General features: G+C 50.2%; 1 protein-coding gene across 1 annotated transcript; it reads left to right on the top strand.

Annotated features, from left to right (window-relative positions):
• Positions 1 to 8933: 8933 nt before the first annotated feature.
• Positions 8934 to 10682, top strand: nxph2a (neurexophilin 2a; the record flags this gene model as incomplete). Its single annotated transcript, XM_084442993.1, has 2 exons — positions 8934 to 9134; positions 9900 to 10682. The coding sequence occupies 2 exons, from the start codon at positions 8934 to 8936 to the stop codon at positions 10680 to 10682; spliced, it is 984 nt and encodes a 327-aa protein (XP_084299119.1).
• Positions 10683 to 15420: the final 4738 nt, after the last annotated feature.

The following is a 15420-nucleotide window of genomic DNA, read 5'->3' as shown; positions in this document are numbered from 1 at the left end:
AATCATAATTATGTGTGTTTGCAATAAATCCATCAATACCTTTCAATGTGGGTCAGCTTCCAAAATGAAGATAAAGGCTGAGAAATACACGAAAGATGTCATATGCATAAATATATTGACCGTTTTTTAGCTGTTCATCCAACCACTTCAAGTGACCTGGATAGCCACACCCACTGAGGGCGTGTTCCTAGCAGGACTGATTTTGCTTGGTTCCCGAGTATAAACCCTCCTCACCCCTCCCTTGCCGCTCCGCGTTCACATCCGTAATGTTGTTCGTTAGCCGAGTTGCATCATCAACTACGTGACGTTAGTTTACAGCATGTTGTCTCCACTATAGAACAGAATGTGCTGATGGCCAGATGGTAAATATCCACTGCCCTGTTTTGGTCCAGTAGTTTTCACACCTGCTGCGAACCGTACCCAAGTACACATGAACCGTACCCAAGTACACATGAACCGTACCCAAGTACACATGAACCGTACCCAAGTACACATGAACCGTACCCAAGTAAACATGAACCGTACTCGACACCTTGGACCCAGGTCCAGTTCATCGAGCCGTGCCTGGGTGTGGTGTATGGTGTTCACACTAATCAAACGAACTGGACTTTGGGGTCAAGTGTTCTGGGATCCGGGCCTGGGTCTCTGATGTGAAAGCCTCCTGTGCCAAATGTCAAGTCCCTCTCTGATGTTGATGTGTGGGCTGGGAGGCCCTGACCGGACAGTGCTGAATGGATTCTTATGGACAGTGGACAGACTAGGAAAAGGAGTCGTGTTCGAGGAATTCACATTTGTTAGAGGATTCACATTCTCATAGCATTGTTATACTTTTCTGCTGTATGACACAGAATTAGGACATTTTAGTATTAAAGGCATTATCATTATCATTGAATATGCTGCAGTGCTGCGTGTCCGCAGTGCTGCATGGCCGTGGTTCTGCGTGGTGCTGCGTGGTCGTGGTGCTGCGTGGTCGTGGTGCTGCGTGGTCGTGGTGCTGCGTGGAGGCGGTGCTGCGTGGTCGTGGTGCTGCGTGGAGGCGGTGCTGCGTGGTCGTGGTGCTGCGTGGAGGCAGTGCTGCGTGGAGGCAGTGCTGCGTGGAGGCAGGGCTGCGTGGTCGTGGTGCTGCGTGGAGGCAGGGCTGCGTGGTCGTGGTGCTGCGTGGAGGCGGTGCTGCGTGGTCGTGGTGCTGCGTGGTCGTGGTGCTGCGTGGTCGTGGTGCTGCGTGGTCCTGGTGCTGCGTGGTCGTGGTGCTGCGTGGTCGTGGTGCTGCGTGGTCCTGGTGCTGCGTGGTCGTGGTGCTGCGTGGTCGTGGTGCTGCGTGGTCGTGGTGCTGCGTGGAGGCAGTGCTGCGTGGTCGTGGTGCTGCGTGGAGGCAGTGCTGCGTGGAGGCAGTGCTGCGTGGTCGTGGTGCTGCGTGGAGGCAGTGCTGCGTGGTCGTGGTGCTGCGTGGTCGTGGTGCTGCGTGGTCGTGGTGCTGCGTGGTCGTGGTGCTGCGTGGTCGTGGTGCTGCGTGGTCGTGGTGCTGCGTGGTCGTGGTGCTGCGTGGTCGTGGTGCTGCGTGGAGGCGGTGCTGCGTGGTCGTGGTGCTGCGTGGAGGCAGTGCTGCGTGGTCGTGGTGCTGCGTGGAGGCAGGGCTGCGTGGTCGTGGTGCTGCGTGGAGGCAGGGCTGCGTGGTCGTGGTGCTGCGTGGTCGTGGTGCTGCGTGGTCGTGGTGCTGCGTGGAGGCGGTGCTGCGTGGTCGTGGTGCTGCGTGGTCGTGGTGCTGCGTGGAGGCGGTGCTGCGTGGTCGTGGTGCTGCGTGGTCGTGGTGCTGCGTGGAGGCAGTGCTGCGTGGTCGTGGTGCTGCGTGGAGGCGGTGCTGCGTGGAGGCAGTGCTGCGTGGTCGTGGTGCTGCGTGGAGGCAGTGCTGCGTGGTCGTGGTGCTGCGTGGAGGCGGTGCTGCGTGGAGGCAGTGCTGCGTGGTCGTGGTGCTGCGTGGAGGCAGTGCTGCATGGTCGTGGTGCTGCGTGGTCGTGGTGCTGCGTGGAGGCAGTGCTGCGTGGTCGTGGTGCTGCGTGGAGGCGGTGCTGCGTGGTCGTGGTGCTGCGTGGTTGTGGTGTGGCTCCTAGAAATGTCATCTTCATTCACAGCTTCTCTCTTTATAGCCAATAAGGAACATTCTGTTCAAAAGCTTTGCACCTGACATTAAGGCCCATATGGTCCAAAGCAAATTACGTTGATGCTCCGAATAATTCCTTTGTCACCATTTAACAACCAAATAATTGATGCCATTCCTCCAGCGCTTGTGACTGTCTGGCGGCTCCAGAGACGGCGTCAGGGTGACCTCTAATCTGAGGGCCTGTCAGCCCCACAGGACGCCCTCTGATGGGATGAACAATCCTGAGCAAACTCAGTGGTCCCTCTCCTCATGGTGCCTTCACACTCAGGACGGCTCTCTGACTAACTCCAATAATTACCACCTGGTGTTTGGGAAAGCAAATCATAATACATGTCAGGGCTTTGTAAAATGATTGACCCTTTTAATTAAATATGTATTGCTTTCTTCTACAAGACAAGACAAAGCCGCTTTAAAATAAGCATAATACATCTGGTAAGATTATTCCCCCTGTTTTAATTTTCTTTCCGCCTGTCAGTTCTTTGAGTCTTATCTCCCAGCCTAACAAAGTGCTGTCAGCTCCTCTCATGTCTCTGCATATTTCTTGTGAAGAACCTGTCTTCACTTCTGGTGAGGAAAATAGAAACAATGCTTTTTGTCTCCTTGTTCTTCTTCAAAGGGAAGCGCCTCGCGGAAATCAGTCAAGGCCCAATCAGCACTGAGAACAGAAACATTTGCTCTGTCAAATTGAGCTTATCCATAAGAAAGACCTAACCCTAAAGAATCAAGGAAACCAGAGGGAATATTCGAGTACGGCACCGCGTTTACGTACAGTTCTGAAGAAGAGAACAAAAAAGAACAGAATTGTGGCTGTCCAAAAATAAATTGTCCCGTGTGTGAAGAAGGAACGATAGGAATACTTGTCTGGGATGAAAGTGAGAAACAAACGTAGAATAATTGCAGGTATTCTGTGAGGACTGATATCATGTAAAGTGTTCTTTATTGTAGCTAAAGGTGTATAATTGTAGCAGGGAAGACAGTATACCCTGTACTCATGCACAATAGATGAGGAAACGTACAATATTACAGGAGAAAGTGTAACTGACCTCATCAAAGGATCAGGTTCTCTGATCCTCTTGAATCCCAGCTATCAGCCGTGAAGTGGTGTGTGAGTGTGAGTGTGAGCGCGGGGGGAAGGTGGTGTGTGAGTGTGAGCGTGGGGGGAAGGTGGTGTGTGAGTGTGAGCGTGGGGGGAAGGTGGTGTGTGAGTGTGAGTGTGAGTGTGAGCGTGGGGGGAAGGTGGTGTGTGAGTGTGAGTGTGAGTGTGAGCGTGGGGGGAAGGTGGTGTGTGAGTGTGAGTGTGAGCGTGAGTGTGGGGGGAAGGTGGTGTGTGAGTGTGAGTGTGAGTGTGGGGGGAAGGTGGTGTGTGAGTGTGAGTGTGAGCGCGGGGGGAAGGTGGTGTGTGAGTGTGAGTGTGAGCGCGGGGGGAAGGTGGTGTGTGAGTGTGAGTGTGAGTGTGAGTGTGAGCCTGGGGGGAAGGTGGTGTGTGAGTGTGAGTGTGAGTGTGAGCGTGGGGGGAAGGTGGTGTGTGAGTGTGAGTGTGAGCGCGGGGGGAAGGTGGTGTGTGAGTGTGAGTGTGAGTGTGGGGGGAAGGTGGTGTGTGAGTGTGAGTGTGAGCGTGGGGGGAAGGTGGTGTGTGAGTGTGAGTGTGAGCGTGGGGGGAAGGTGGTGTGTGAGTGTGAGTGTGGGGGGAAGGTGGTGTGTGAGTGTGAGTGTGGGGGGAAGGTGGTGTGTGAGTGTGAGTGTGAGCGTGGGGGGAAGGTGGTGTGTGAGTGTGAGTGTGAGCGTGGGGGGAAGGTGGTGTGTGAGTGTGAGTGTGAGTGTGAGTGTGGGGGGAAGGTGGTGTGTGAGTGTGAGTGTGAGTGTGGGGGGAAGGTGGAGTGTGAGTGTGAGCGTGGGGGGAAGGTGGTGTGTGAGTGTGAGTGTGAGTGTGAGTGTGAGTGTGGGGGAAGGTGGTGTGTGAGTGTGAGTGTGGGGGGAAGGTGGTGTGTGAGTGTGAGTGTGAGCGTGGGTGTGGGGGGAAGGTGGTGTGTGAGTGTGAGTGTGAGTGTGAGTGTGGGGGGAAGGTGGTGTGTGAGTGTGAGTGTGAGTGTGAGTGTGGGGGGAAGGTGGTGTGTGAGTGTGAGTGTGAGTGTGAGTGTGGGGGGAAGGTGGTGTGTGAGTGTGAGTGTGAGTGTGAGTGTGGGGGGAAGGTGGTGTGTGAGTGTGAGTGTGAGTGTGAGTGTGGGGGGAAGGTGGTGTGTGAGTGTGAGTGTGAGTGTGAGTGTGGGGGAAGGTGGTGTGTGAGTGTGAGTGTGAGTGTGAGTGTGGGGGGAAGGTGGTGTGTGAGTGTGAGTGTGAGTGTGAGCGTGGGGGGAAGGTGGTGTGTGAGTGTGAGTGTGAGTGTGGAGTGGTGGGGGGAAGGTGGTGTGTGAGTGTGAGTGTGAGCGTGGGGGGAGGTGGTGTGTGAGTGTGAGTGTGAGTGTGAGTGTGGGGGGAAGGTGGTGTGTGAGTGTGAGTGTGAGTGTGGGGGGAGGTGGTGTGTGAGTGTGAGTGTGAGGTTGGGGGGAAGGGGTGTGTGAGTGTGAGTGTGAGTGTGGGGGGAGGGTGGTGTGAGGTGTGGTGTGAGTGTGAGTGTGGGGGGATGGTGGTGTGTGAGTGTGGTGTGGGGGGAAGGTGGTGTGTGAGTGTGGTGTGAGGTGGGGGGAGGTGGTGTGTGAGTGTGGTGTGAGGTGGGGGGAAGGTGTGGTGTGTGGTGTGAGTGTGAGTGTGGGGGAAGGAGGTGTGTGAGTGTGAGTGTGAGCGTGGGGGGAAGGTGGTGTGTGAGTGTGAGTGTGAGTGTGAGCGTGGGGGGAAGGTGGTGTGTGAGTGTGGTGTGAGCGTGGGGGGAGGGGTGTGTGAGTGTGAGTGTGAGCGTGGGGGGAAGGTGGTGTGTGAGTGTGAGTGTGAGCGTGGGGGGAAGGTGGTGTGTGAGTGTGAGTGTGAGCGTGGGGGGAAGGTGGTGTGTGAGTGTGAGTGTGAGTGTGAGCGCGGGGGGAAGGTGGTGTGTGAGTGTGAGTGTGAGTGTGAGCGTGGGGGGAAGGTGGTGTGTGAGTGTGAGTGTGAGCGTGGGGGGAAGGTGGTGTGTGAGTGTGAGTGTGTCCAGGCCGGTCCAGGCGGGTCCAGGCGGGTCCAGCGGGGTCCAGGCCGGTCCAGGCCGGTCCAGGCGGGCCCAGGCGGGTCCAGGCTGGTCCGGCCATCAGAGCAGACATCTATTGTTCAGGAGTGCGTGGACGCCAGCGCTCGGCAGCCCAGCGCCCCGAGGCCCTCTCTGCTGGAACCGGCTCTTTGTGTGAATCATTACAAATGAAATGCCCTGTAACGCTGGGGAGAGAGAGAGAGAGAGAGAGAGAGGGGGGAGAGAGAGAGAGAGAGGAGGAGAGAGAGAGAGGGGGGGGGAGAGAGAGAGAGAGAGGGGGGGGAGAGAGAGAGGGAGAGAGAGAGAGAGGGGGGGGGGAGAGAGAGAGAGAGAGAGGAGGGGGGGGGAGAGAGAGAGAGAGAGAGGGGGGGGAGAGAGAGAGAGAGAGAGAGGGGGGGGGTATGGATTTGGAGGGGTGGGGGCTGGGCTGGGCTGTGGAGGGGGTGAGGAGAGGCTTAATGTGGATGAAGAGGCTTGTCATGTTTGATGCTTGAAAACAAGAGGCTTCTCTTCCACAACATGGGAGTGCGGTGGAGTGTGTGTGTGTTTGTGTAGTGTGTGTGTCTCTTCCCCTCACTCTCTCTCTCTCTCTCTCTCTCTCTGTGTGTGCATGCATATGTGTGTCTCTTTTCCTTCTCTCTCTCTCTCTCTCTCTCTTTCATTGTATGTGTGTGTGTGAGTGTGTGTGCGTTTAAGGAGACTGAGTATTGAATGTGGTCCAGTACAGCAGCTGTTCATTGAGCGTGGCACTGAGAACATAGTTTAGCCAGTGAGAAGACATTTCCATTTAAACAGGACCGCCAGGATTTTACTCTTGAAGAAAGGCATTAAGTTAATGAAGCTTCGGACACAGAAAATTAGCAGGGAAATGAATTGCACCACAAAAGTGAGGTCGATTTGCACAGATAAATGCATGAAGAACGATGGAGAGCTCGTCAGAAGCGTCTTCCTGGACTAACGAGCAGGTTAATTGCCCATTTTGTTTATTGTGGAGAAGACGTCTGAATCCACTCTCCCCAGACAGAGAACACAACCTTATATTGTGGTGAAATTCTGACCATGGAAAGAACACAATGGAATTGATTTTATGTCCAAAAAAAGAAAGGGGCAGGAAATAGAACTGCTTAATGATGATGCAAGCCCTCTCAAAAACCTGTAAACAAACAACTCAAAAACAAACGTTCCATAATGAGCAGGTGCTGTATTCTCAACAGCTCCGGGTCAGTCATCTAGAAAGAGGAGTGTCGGGTAGAGACAGAGGGAGAGAGTGATAGGGAGAGAGATAGAAAGAGAGAGAGAATGAGAGATGGATAGAGAGATAGAAAGAGAGCGAGAGTGAGAAAGAGAGACAAGGAGAGAGATATTGAAATAGAGACTGATAGAAAGAGAGATACATAGAGAGAGAGAAGGATCAGATTCCATCGGTCTGGCCGGCGGCCGAGAACCAATCAGTGCGCAGCCCTGGCCGATGGCGGCCCCCGCCACCACATCCCAGCGAGCAGGCTGCCGTCTGCCAGCGAGATGTCACCGACTTCTTAATAACTTTCTAGAGGCTAGGATTGGTCACCGTGGCAATTACCTTTATGTCAGGTCTCTAAAAGATATGTCCACCCAAGGGACACGCGGTCGGCCGGCGCCATAATGCTCATTACTGATTGCTGTCTCGCCTGATTCATCCTGACCATTGTGTGACGGCTATCTGGCCACCATTACTGAACCCTATAGCACCCAGAGAAGCTCAGCACATCACACGTGATTGAATCCTAGATGTGCTTCTCCAGGACCCCGTACATTCAGGAACCACTTTAATGTATCAGTACGACCGTGGAGGTAATAGGAGTTCACATGGTAGAATCAGGCCTGGCTGGTGAGGGTCTCCAGCCCTCTGACTGTTACTGACAGAACTCGCAACAGTAGGCTGTGGCTTTATGATATCTGAATGCGGGGTGTGGGGAGAGTAAAAGAGTAAAAGCCATATTCCAGGGTTTCTCTGTTAATCATTCTGTCTGGAACACTTGAAACGAGGTCTGGTTTTTCCAACTTAATAAGGCTGGTGTTATTATCATAATACTGTCTTGTTTTAAGCCCTGAAATGCCTCTAGCATAGCAGCTGTGATTAAGCAGTCTTAATTAAGCTTTTGTGAATTCTCATTCATCAGAAATTGCCTGGTGTTTTTCATATTCCATTTTGAAGTAGAAATCAACGCTTTTATTCCTTCAATTTGAATGTTTGTCGGAGTCCAAGCAGACAGATTTTCACACCTAAAACACCTCAACACCACTTTCATGAACTGTCACATAAAAAGAGGGTTTGTGTGAGTGTGTGTGAGAGAGAGAGAGAGAGAGAGAGAGAGAGAGAGAGAGAGAGAGAGAGAGAGAGAGAGAGAGAGGGAGGGACAGAGACAGAGAGAGAGAGAGAGAGAAGGAGAGAGAGATAGTGTCAGCCGCCAGCTTTCATGTTCCCAGTATTTGGTCTTTCTCAAGGCATTTGATATCCTCCTGCTGATCCCCCCGGTGCTGTCGGTGCCATTTCCCCAGTTGCTCGTCATACTTAACTGCTCTCTCCTTTTCATTATAATCATCTTAACTGCTCTCTCCTTTTCATTATAATCATACTTAACTGCTCTCTCCTTTTCATTATAATCATCTTAACTGCTCTCTCCTTTTCATTATAATCATCTTAACTGCTCTCTCCTTTTCATTATAATCATCTTAACTGCTCTCTCCTTTTCATTATAATCATCTTAACTGCTCTCTCCTTTTCATTATAATCATCTTAACTGCTCTCTCCTTTTCATTATAATCATCTTAACTGCTCTCTCCTTTTCATTATAATCATCTTAACTGCTCTCTCCTTTTCATTATAATCATCTTAACTGCTCTCTCCTTTTCATTATAATCATCTTAACTGCTCTCTCCTTTTCATTATAATCATCTTAACTGCTCTCTCTCTCTTGTACCAAGCTCACTGGAGGTTTCCACTGGAAGCCTGATATATGTTCTGTTTCCTCTGCGTATTCACACAGTATGCTGTGCAAAATGGAAAACTGAAAAATAGATGATTTAATACTTGAGGTGTATTACCCCCCTGTAATACAATAGGCAATGTTCTTTTCATAGCAATAGTGATGGGATAGCCACACTCCTTCATTCAAACACACCCCAAACTCATTATGTGTGTGGTAACATTCAAACATCAAATGAAACCAAATGAATATCACATTTAAAGGTAAATAACAATGTGTATATATTTGTTAATCAAACGCTGGTGAATTTGATGTACCTTAAAGGGACAGTATTGCGTTGTTTCCACGTCACAGGAGCCGTGTCTTAATTAAGCGTCGCCAGCTGTGATGTATGGAGAGAGCTCTCCGCCCGTGGGAGGAACATCGATTTCTCATCACATGTAGCGAGCTCTCAAACCGCCACGCCATTATGTCCTGCTGGCCACATTAAGGTGTGTCTGATGTAAACGTCGTGTCGAGCACGGCGTGAACAGCTGCAGCGATGAGCGATGCTTACAGGGTGATATGTTGTTTTAAATAATTCAATATGTGTAATGGCATGCAGCGTGTTGTACATCCATCCGACAGTTTATAGAAACAGTGGGTGATTATGGTAATGAGAACGCGCAGTAGACAGCCTCTCACTGAGGTGGGCCATGGTGGTCAGGAGAACCAGCCTCTCACTGAGGTGGGCCATGGTGGTCAGGAGAACCAGCCTCTCACTGAGGTGGGCCATGGTGGTCAGGAGAACCAGCCTCTCACTGAGGTGGGCCATGGTGGTCAGGAGAACCAGCCTCTCACTGGGGGGGCCATGGTGGTCAGGAGAACCAGTCTCACTCCAGGGGGGGCATGGTGGTAGAGTGGTGGGGTTTGTTAGCTGTGTACATGTGTTCAATTAGAGCTACAGCCAGAATTATAATTGCCCTGGAAATACTGAGGTCTGTTGCAAGATTTCAAGCAGCCCACTGCTCTGAGCTCTCTCATCTGCTCCTCTGAATGATCCCTAGAACCGCGCCAGGGGAAAGCAAGCACTACTAATTACTCCTGAAACCAGCTCAGCTTATTTCCATGAATTATTAAAGCTTTATCTGAAAGAGTCCAGGGATCCCACCTGCAGTCCAGAAGGGCCGAGTGGTGCAGGGGATCAAGGCCGCTTTACGGCTTCATCTTTTCTCACTTGAAAACTTTATATCCTGCATTGTTCAGTTTGCCAGTAATGATGACAATATCGGTGGTCTATGGTGGCACACCACTGACCTACTGCTGCGTAATCCATTTTATTCATGAAGCTCATGTCCACATTAATACAAACGTCATCTGAGAGCCTTATCACAGATAGCTGGGGATTGATTCTCCCCTCCATCTTCATGGCTTTGTGGCTTCGCCTGTCATTCCATTGTTTAGAGTTTGACTGTATGTTCCACTTCAATGCTTTCATTACCCAATCTGCTGCAGTTGAGTGAAACGGAAGCCTGAATCGTTGGATTCCCCAATAGCTGGAGCTATATTGAGATGAGTTACCATGCCGGCGCCCTCTAACCTCCTCTTCCGGCCGTGTTCCTTCCCTGTTGTGTTCCTCTAGCGGCCTGCTAACCTCTCTGCTCTGTTCTGTCCCAAGGTGACATGCAGGAAGGGCCGCGGTGTGGAGGCGGAGTTGATCGAGTTTGGGGACAGTGACAACCAACAGAAATTCTCTCCCACGGGGGCCAGTCCGCGTGTCCTCAACCCCCTGCGTCTGTTCGCCAGGGGCCCTCCAGGGCTCAGGGGCACCATGAGGGAGATGACATATTTAGAGAACATGGAGGACTTCTGGGACTGGTTATCTAACCAGACAGATGTTCAGGTGACGCAGGCCAGAACTAAGCGCAGGCCCATTGTAAAGACGGGGAAATTCAAAAAGATGTTCGGCTGGGGCGACTTCCACTCCAACATCAAGACGGTGAAGCTCAACCTGCTGATCACGGGGAAGATCGTAGACCACGGGAACGGCACCTTCAGCGTCTACTTCCGCCACAACTCCACGGGCCTGGGCAACGTGTCGGTCAGCCTGGTGCCGCCCTCCAAGGTGGTGGAGTTCGAGGTGGCCCAGCAGTCCACGCTGGAGACCAAAGACTCCAAAGCTTTCAACTGTCGCATCGAGTACGAGAAGACGGACCGCAACAAGAAGACTGCCCTGTGCAGCTTCGACCCGTCCAAGGTGTGCTACCAGGAGCAGACGCAGAGCCACGTGTCCTGGCTCTGCTCCAAGCCCTTCAAAGTCATATGCATCTACATAGCATTTTACAGTGTAGACTACAAACTGGTGCAGAAGGTATGCCCTGACTACAACTACCATAGTGACACACCCTACTCCTCCACCGGATGAGCTGGCTAGCTAGCATTTGGTAGCATGTGCCTGGGTCTAGACCCTTATACCCCTAGACCCTTATACCCCTAGACCCTTATACCCCTAGACCCTTATACCCCTAGACCCTTATACTCCTAGACCCTTATACCCCTAGACCCTTATACCCCTAGACCCTTATACCCCTAGACCCTTATACCCCTAGACCCTTATACAACTAGACCCTTATACCCCTAGACCCTTATACCCCTAGACCCTTATACAACTAGACCCTTATACCCCTAGACCCTTATACCCCTAGACCCTTATACCCCTAGACCCTTATACCCCTAGACCCTTATACCCCTAGACCCTTATACAACTAGACCCTTATACCCCTAGACCCGTGTATCTGATCATGTGTTGTAATAGCCCCACTCTGCTCTCTGTCTGATAGGCTAGGTGGAATTGTTGCCCTCTCTTGTCCAATCGAAATAGACCCGGGGGGGGGGTCAGCCTTCTGTGGCACCTCAGAACCATCACCATGTGTTCTCTGTTAACCACTGGTAATTAGGCAACTATCCAGATGTTTGGTTCCAGGCGAGGCCATAGGTGTGTGTTCACAGATCAAACTCTGCTTGTGTGCATGTAGATCTCTACAACAACCACATCATTTCCCAGCCTCATTCAAATATATGAATCCAAGTCAAGTCAAGTTAAACTTTATTTATGAAGCACATTTAAAAATGACTGCAGTCGAGCCAAAGTGCTGTACAGGTAAAAAAAAAAAAAACTACCCATATTTGTAGCACTGGGTTGGGAAGCAAATGACCCCCTTATTACAGGATTTACAATCCAACAAATCCACACTCACCTGCACAGTCCGTGCCATCTGTCTACCAGCTGTCCAGCTGCATGCCTGAGAGAGAATTCAACTCTACTGGTCTGTTATAGCATATGTCATCATGATGCTAACGTGGCCCCAGAACATCTCACCACAGTATTTGGGTCATTTAGATTCACTGTACAACTTTGGCCAATATCTCGAATTTTATCTTGAGAAATTGCATTATGGACAATGAATGTAGTGACAGAGTATTTTGGCATTCATTCATTCATAGGACGTCCACTACAGACAGGGGTCCTGCAGGAACTGTGGACAGATGTTTCAGTGAAGGTGTGAAACATCCAGAGCAAGAGGACAGGAAGACTGAGTGAATCTGGCAGCCAATTAACACACTTTGTCACAGTCCTGCCACCCTGACTGACACCGCCTGGCTTTAATTGACATTAATTACAGCAGGAAATTTCATTTACTCATCAAGGCTGACGAGACCACGTGAAAAGAGTGAAATACACGACTGTATTTCTCCCCTGGAATGATAGTGATTGTGGGCTTCAGTTAACGGTATTAAATCCTGTATTGGTGTTAAATAGAACAAGTTGTCCCCAAAATGTTTAATGTTAATTTACTGGTTGTGTAAAATGGCACAAATGGAGAAATCTGATTACTGGGGTTCTGTTGTTTGGAATACAGCACACACGGTCCAGGACATGTCATGAGCCATGTTGGTTGTCATACGTGTGCAGGGGTAGCCGCTAGGGCATGTGTCATTCACCAGATATATGTCCATCACATGACTCGGAGAAATGTTGAGTTGGTAAGTGTGGAAAGTGTTGCTTCCTGTATCTGATTTCTTCAAACCTGTATGATATCCCACTGTTAAACACATGGCTACAACTGTATGATAACGACCTCATGAAAGAACTGAATCTGAGTTGGTCTATGTTGATGTTTTAGTTCTAATCCTTTGTGCAAAGTGTGTTACGTGTGAGTCTTGGTAATTCTAAAAGCTAAATGTGTTTCACTTATGACTTAAGAGTAAAAATGATGTCAGCTTTAGGCTTCATTTTCCAGAGAAATATACCTATATATATGTAAACTGTTCATTATTTTTAGTGTTTGGTAGTGATATTATGTAGATGTATTCATTGCTATTCAACAATTCAATCATTAGAATTTGTTTTAGTGAACCTTGCCGTTCTTACAGCTGCAGTGTGTTTATTTCCTGCTTGTTCCATCGTTAGTTCTTCCTCTGTAAGATAGAGATAGAGTAGGAATGCTACTGTCTACTGTAAGAAAAATGTACATTTTCAGAAATTTAATTTAGAGTAATAGGGGTTTATTTTATTAATATGAAATTGTTTGTAAAATCAATTTAGCTTTTTATGACATTAAACCTTAATTGAACTTGACACACCGAATGAGGTCAAACTTCATTTTTCAATTGCAATCTTGTATTTCTCCTAAACTGTGAGGATTTGTCCATGGGATGACCGCATACATTTTTAAAAGATACATTTCCGAGCAGCAGCTTTGTAATTTGTTGTCCGTCCATGTCTGCGGTCCCCGGGGCGCTCATCCATCCTGCAGGGGCCATGAGGGTGAGAAGCTGCTCATTCTCCTCCATTACTCTTATCTGATCCGCCACAGAGGATTCCTCACATTAACAGCCTGCCACCCCAAGCAGGCCTGCTGAATGCAAACTCAACCAGGAGAACAAGACTCTTGCACTAACCCAAAACCCATTTCCTTAAAATGTCCCTTTATAACCAGGGCAACACATCTGGATCAGTCAAAAACACGAGGCCCGTCACAACCACACCATCAACCTGGCGCATTAATCACACAACCCACTGTTCCTCAATAGGACATGTACCCTAAACTGATAGATGATAGTGAGAATACCATCCACACCAGGTCAGAGCAGAGTAGCTCATCTAAGTCTGATGGGATGAAATCAAACAGGACCATGATCTATTCTTAAGTACTACTGAACCCCAGGTTTCCATTTCAACGTCCCGGTTGAGGACCCAGAGAGGAGAGAGGGGGGGTGGGGGTGAGAGGGAGAGATGAGAGGTTGGGGGAGAGAGGGAGAGAGGGGGGGATGAGAGGTGCGCTAGGCTAATACAGAGAGAGGAGAGAGGAGAGAGGAGAGAGAGGGGGGGAATGAGAGGTTGGGGGAGGAGAGAGGGAGAGAGGGGGAGATGAGAGGTTGGGGGAGAGAGGGGGGATGAGAGGTGCGCTAGGCTAATACAGAGAGAGGAGAGAGGGAGAGAGGGGAGGATGAGAGGTTGGGGGAGAGAGGGGGGATGAGCGGTGCGCTAGGCTAATACAGAGAGAGGAGAGAGGAGAGAGGAGAGAGGAGAGAGAGGGGGGGATGAGAGGTTGGGGGATGAGAGGATGGGGGAGAGAGGGAGGGATGAGAGGTGCGCTAGGCTAATACAGAGAGAGGAGAGAGGAGAGAGAGGGGGTGATGAGAGGTTGGGGGATGAGAGGATGGGGGAGAGAGGGGGGATGAGAGGTGCGCTAGGCTAATACAGAGAGGAGAGAGAGGGGGGGATGAGAGGTTGGGGGATGAGAGGATGGGGGAGAGAGGGGGGATGAAAGGTGCGCTAGGCTAATACAGAGAGAGGAGAGAGAGGGGGGGATGAGAGGTTGGGGGAGGAGAGAGGGAGAGAGGAGGGGGATGAGAGGATGGGGCAGAGAGGGAGGGATGAGAGGTGCGCTAGGCTAATACAGAGAGAGGAGAGAGAGGGGGGGATGAGAGGTTGGGGGAGGAGAGAGGGAGAGAGGAGGGGGATGAGAGGATGGGGGAGAGAGGGAGGGATGAGAGGTGCGCTAGGCTAATACAGAGATGGTATCGGGAGTTCCCAGCGCTCCTGGAGAGGAGAGGCACAGCGCCACTGCAGATGAAGACGTGTGAGTGGACAGCAGGCCGGACTGCACCGTCCCTTTAATGAGCCACAGTCCACGGCTATGGAACGCTGCACCGTCCCTTTAATGAGCCACAGTCCACGGCTATGGAACGCAAGATACCAGAGTTGCTTTGGGGTGAATGATGAGGGAATCTTCCCTGTAAAAGCCACTGTCTCGGTTCACTCCATATATACTCAGTTCTAAATGCTATCTCACTCTGCTCATACAGACCCCCCCCATCCAGCAGCCTGTCTGCCTGTAGGTGAAGCCGGCGCTGCTTACAGCACATCTGAATACTGGGAACAACTGGGAGGATAAGAGTCCATCTGATGTCCCATTTCCTCACAGTAGAAAAAGAAAAAGGTCTGCACTCTGGAGCACATAGAACTTTTCAGGAGTTTAAACGTTTGGGTCGACTGACCATCAGAATGATAGAGCTGCAAGATAGAGAGGATTATATAGGTGAAATATATATATTATATATATATAGGAGAGGATTATATAGGTGAAATTCACAGACAACTTACAAATGCAGTTTTATCAGAAACTGACCAAGAACCCCACTTCAGAGTTCAGAGATCACATCCATTCTGTTCCTTTGCAGCATTTAGAAGCTGGAGATATTAATAGCATGAATATGCCTCCATGAAAGTTGATCATCCTGTGACCTCTGTTCTAAACACCTGCCCAAGATTCACAAGGTCTTTGACACGGTTCCACCTGGTAGACCCTGTTCCACCTGGTAGACCCTGTTCCACCTGGTAGAGCCATGATCTCAGGGACCGGCTGTCTCACAGACAAAATATCAGCTTTTATAGAACTTTTTTTTTTTTTAAACCTAATGTATTTGCACTTCCCTCTCATGTTAGGGACTCCAGTGACTACATACAATCTCAAGATACAATAGAAAAAGACTCTGTTCTTGTTTGCTTTGATGTTGAAAGCTTGTACACTTGTATACCACACTCCACAGAGCATTTTATTAATCAAAGAAAACATTCCTAGTACTGACTGCTTAAA

The sequence above is a fragment of the Borostomias antarcticus genome, assembly GCF_949987555.1.
Source record: "Borostomias antarcticus genome assembly, chromosome: 9".
In the NCBI taxonomy this organism is placed as follows: domain Eukaryota; kingdom Metazoa; phylum Chordata; class Actinopteri; order Stomiiformes; family Stomiidae; genus Borostomias; species Borostomias antarcticus.
The sequence above is the reverse complement of the archived record's forward strand: the minus strand, read 5'-3'. Positions and strand labels throughout refer to the sequence as shown.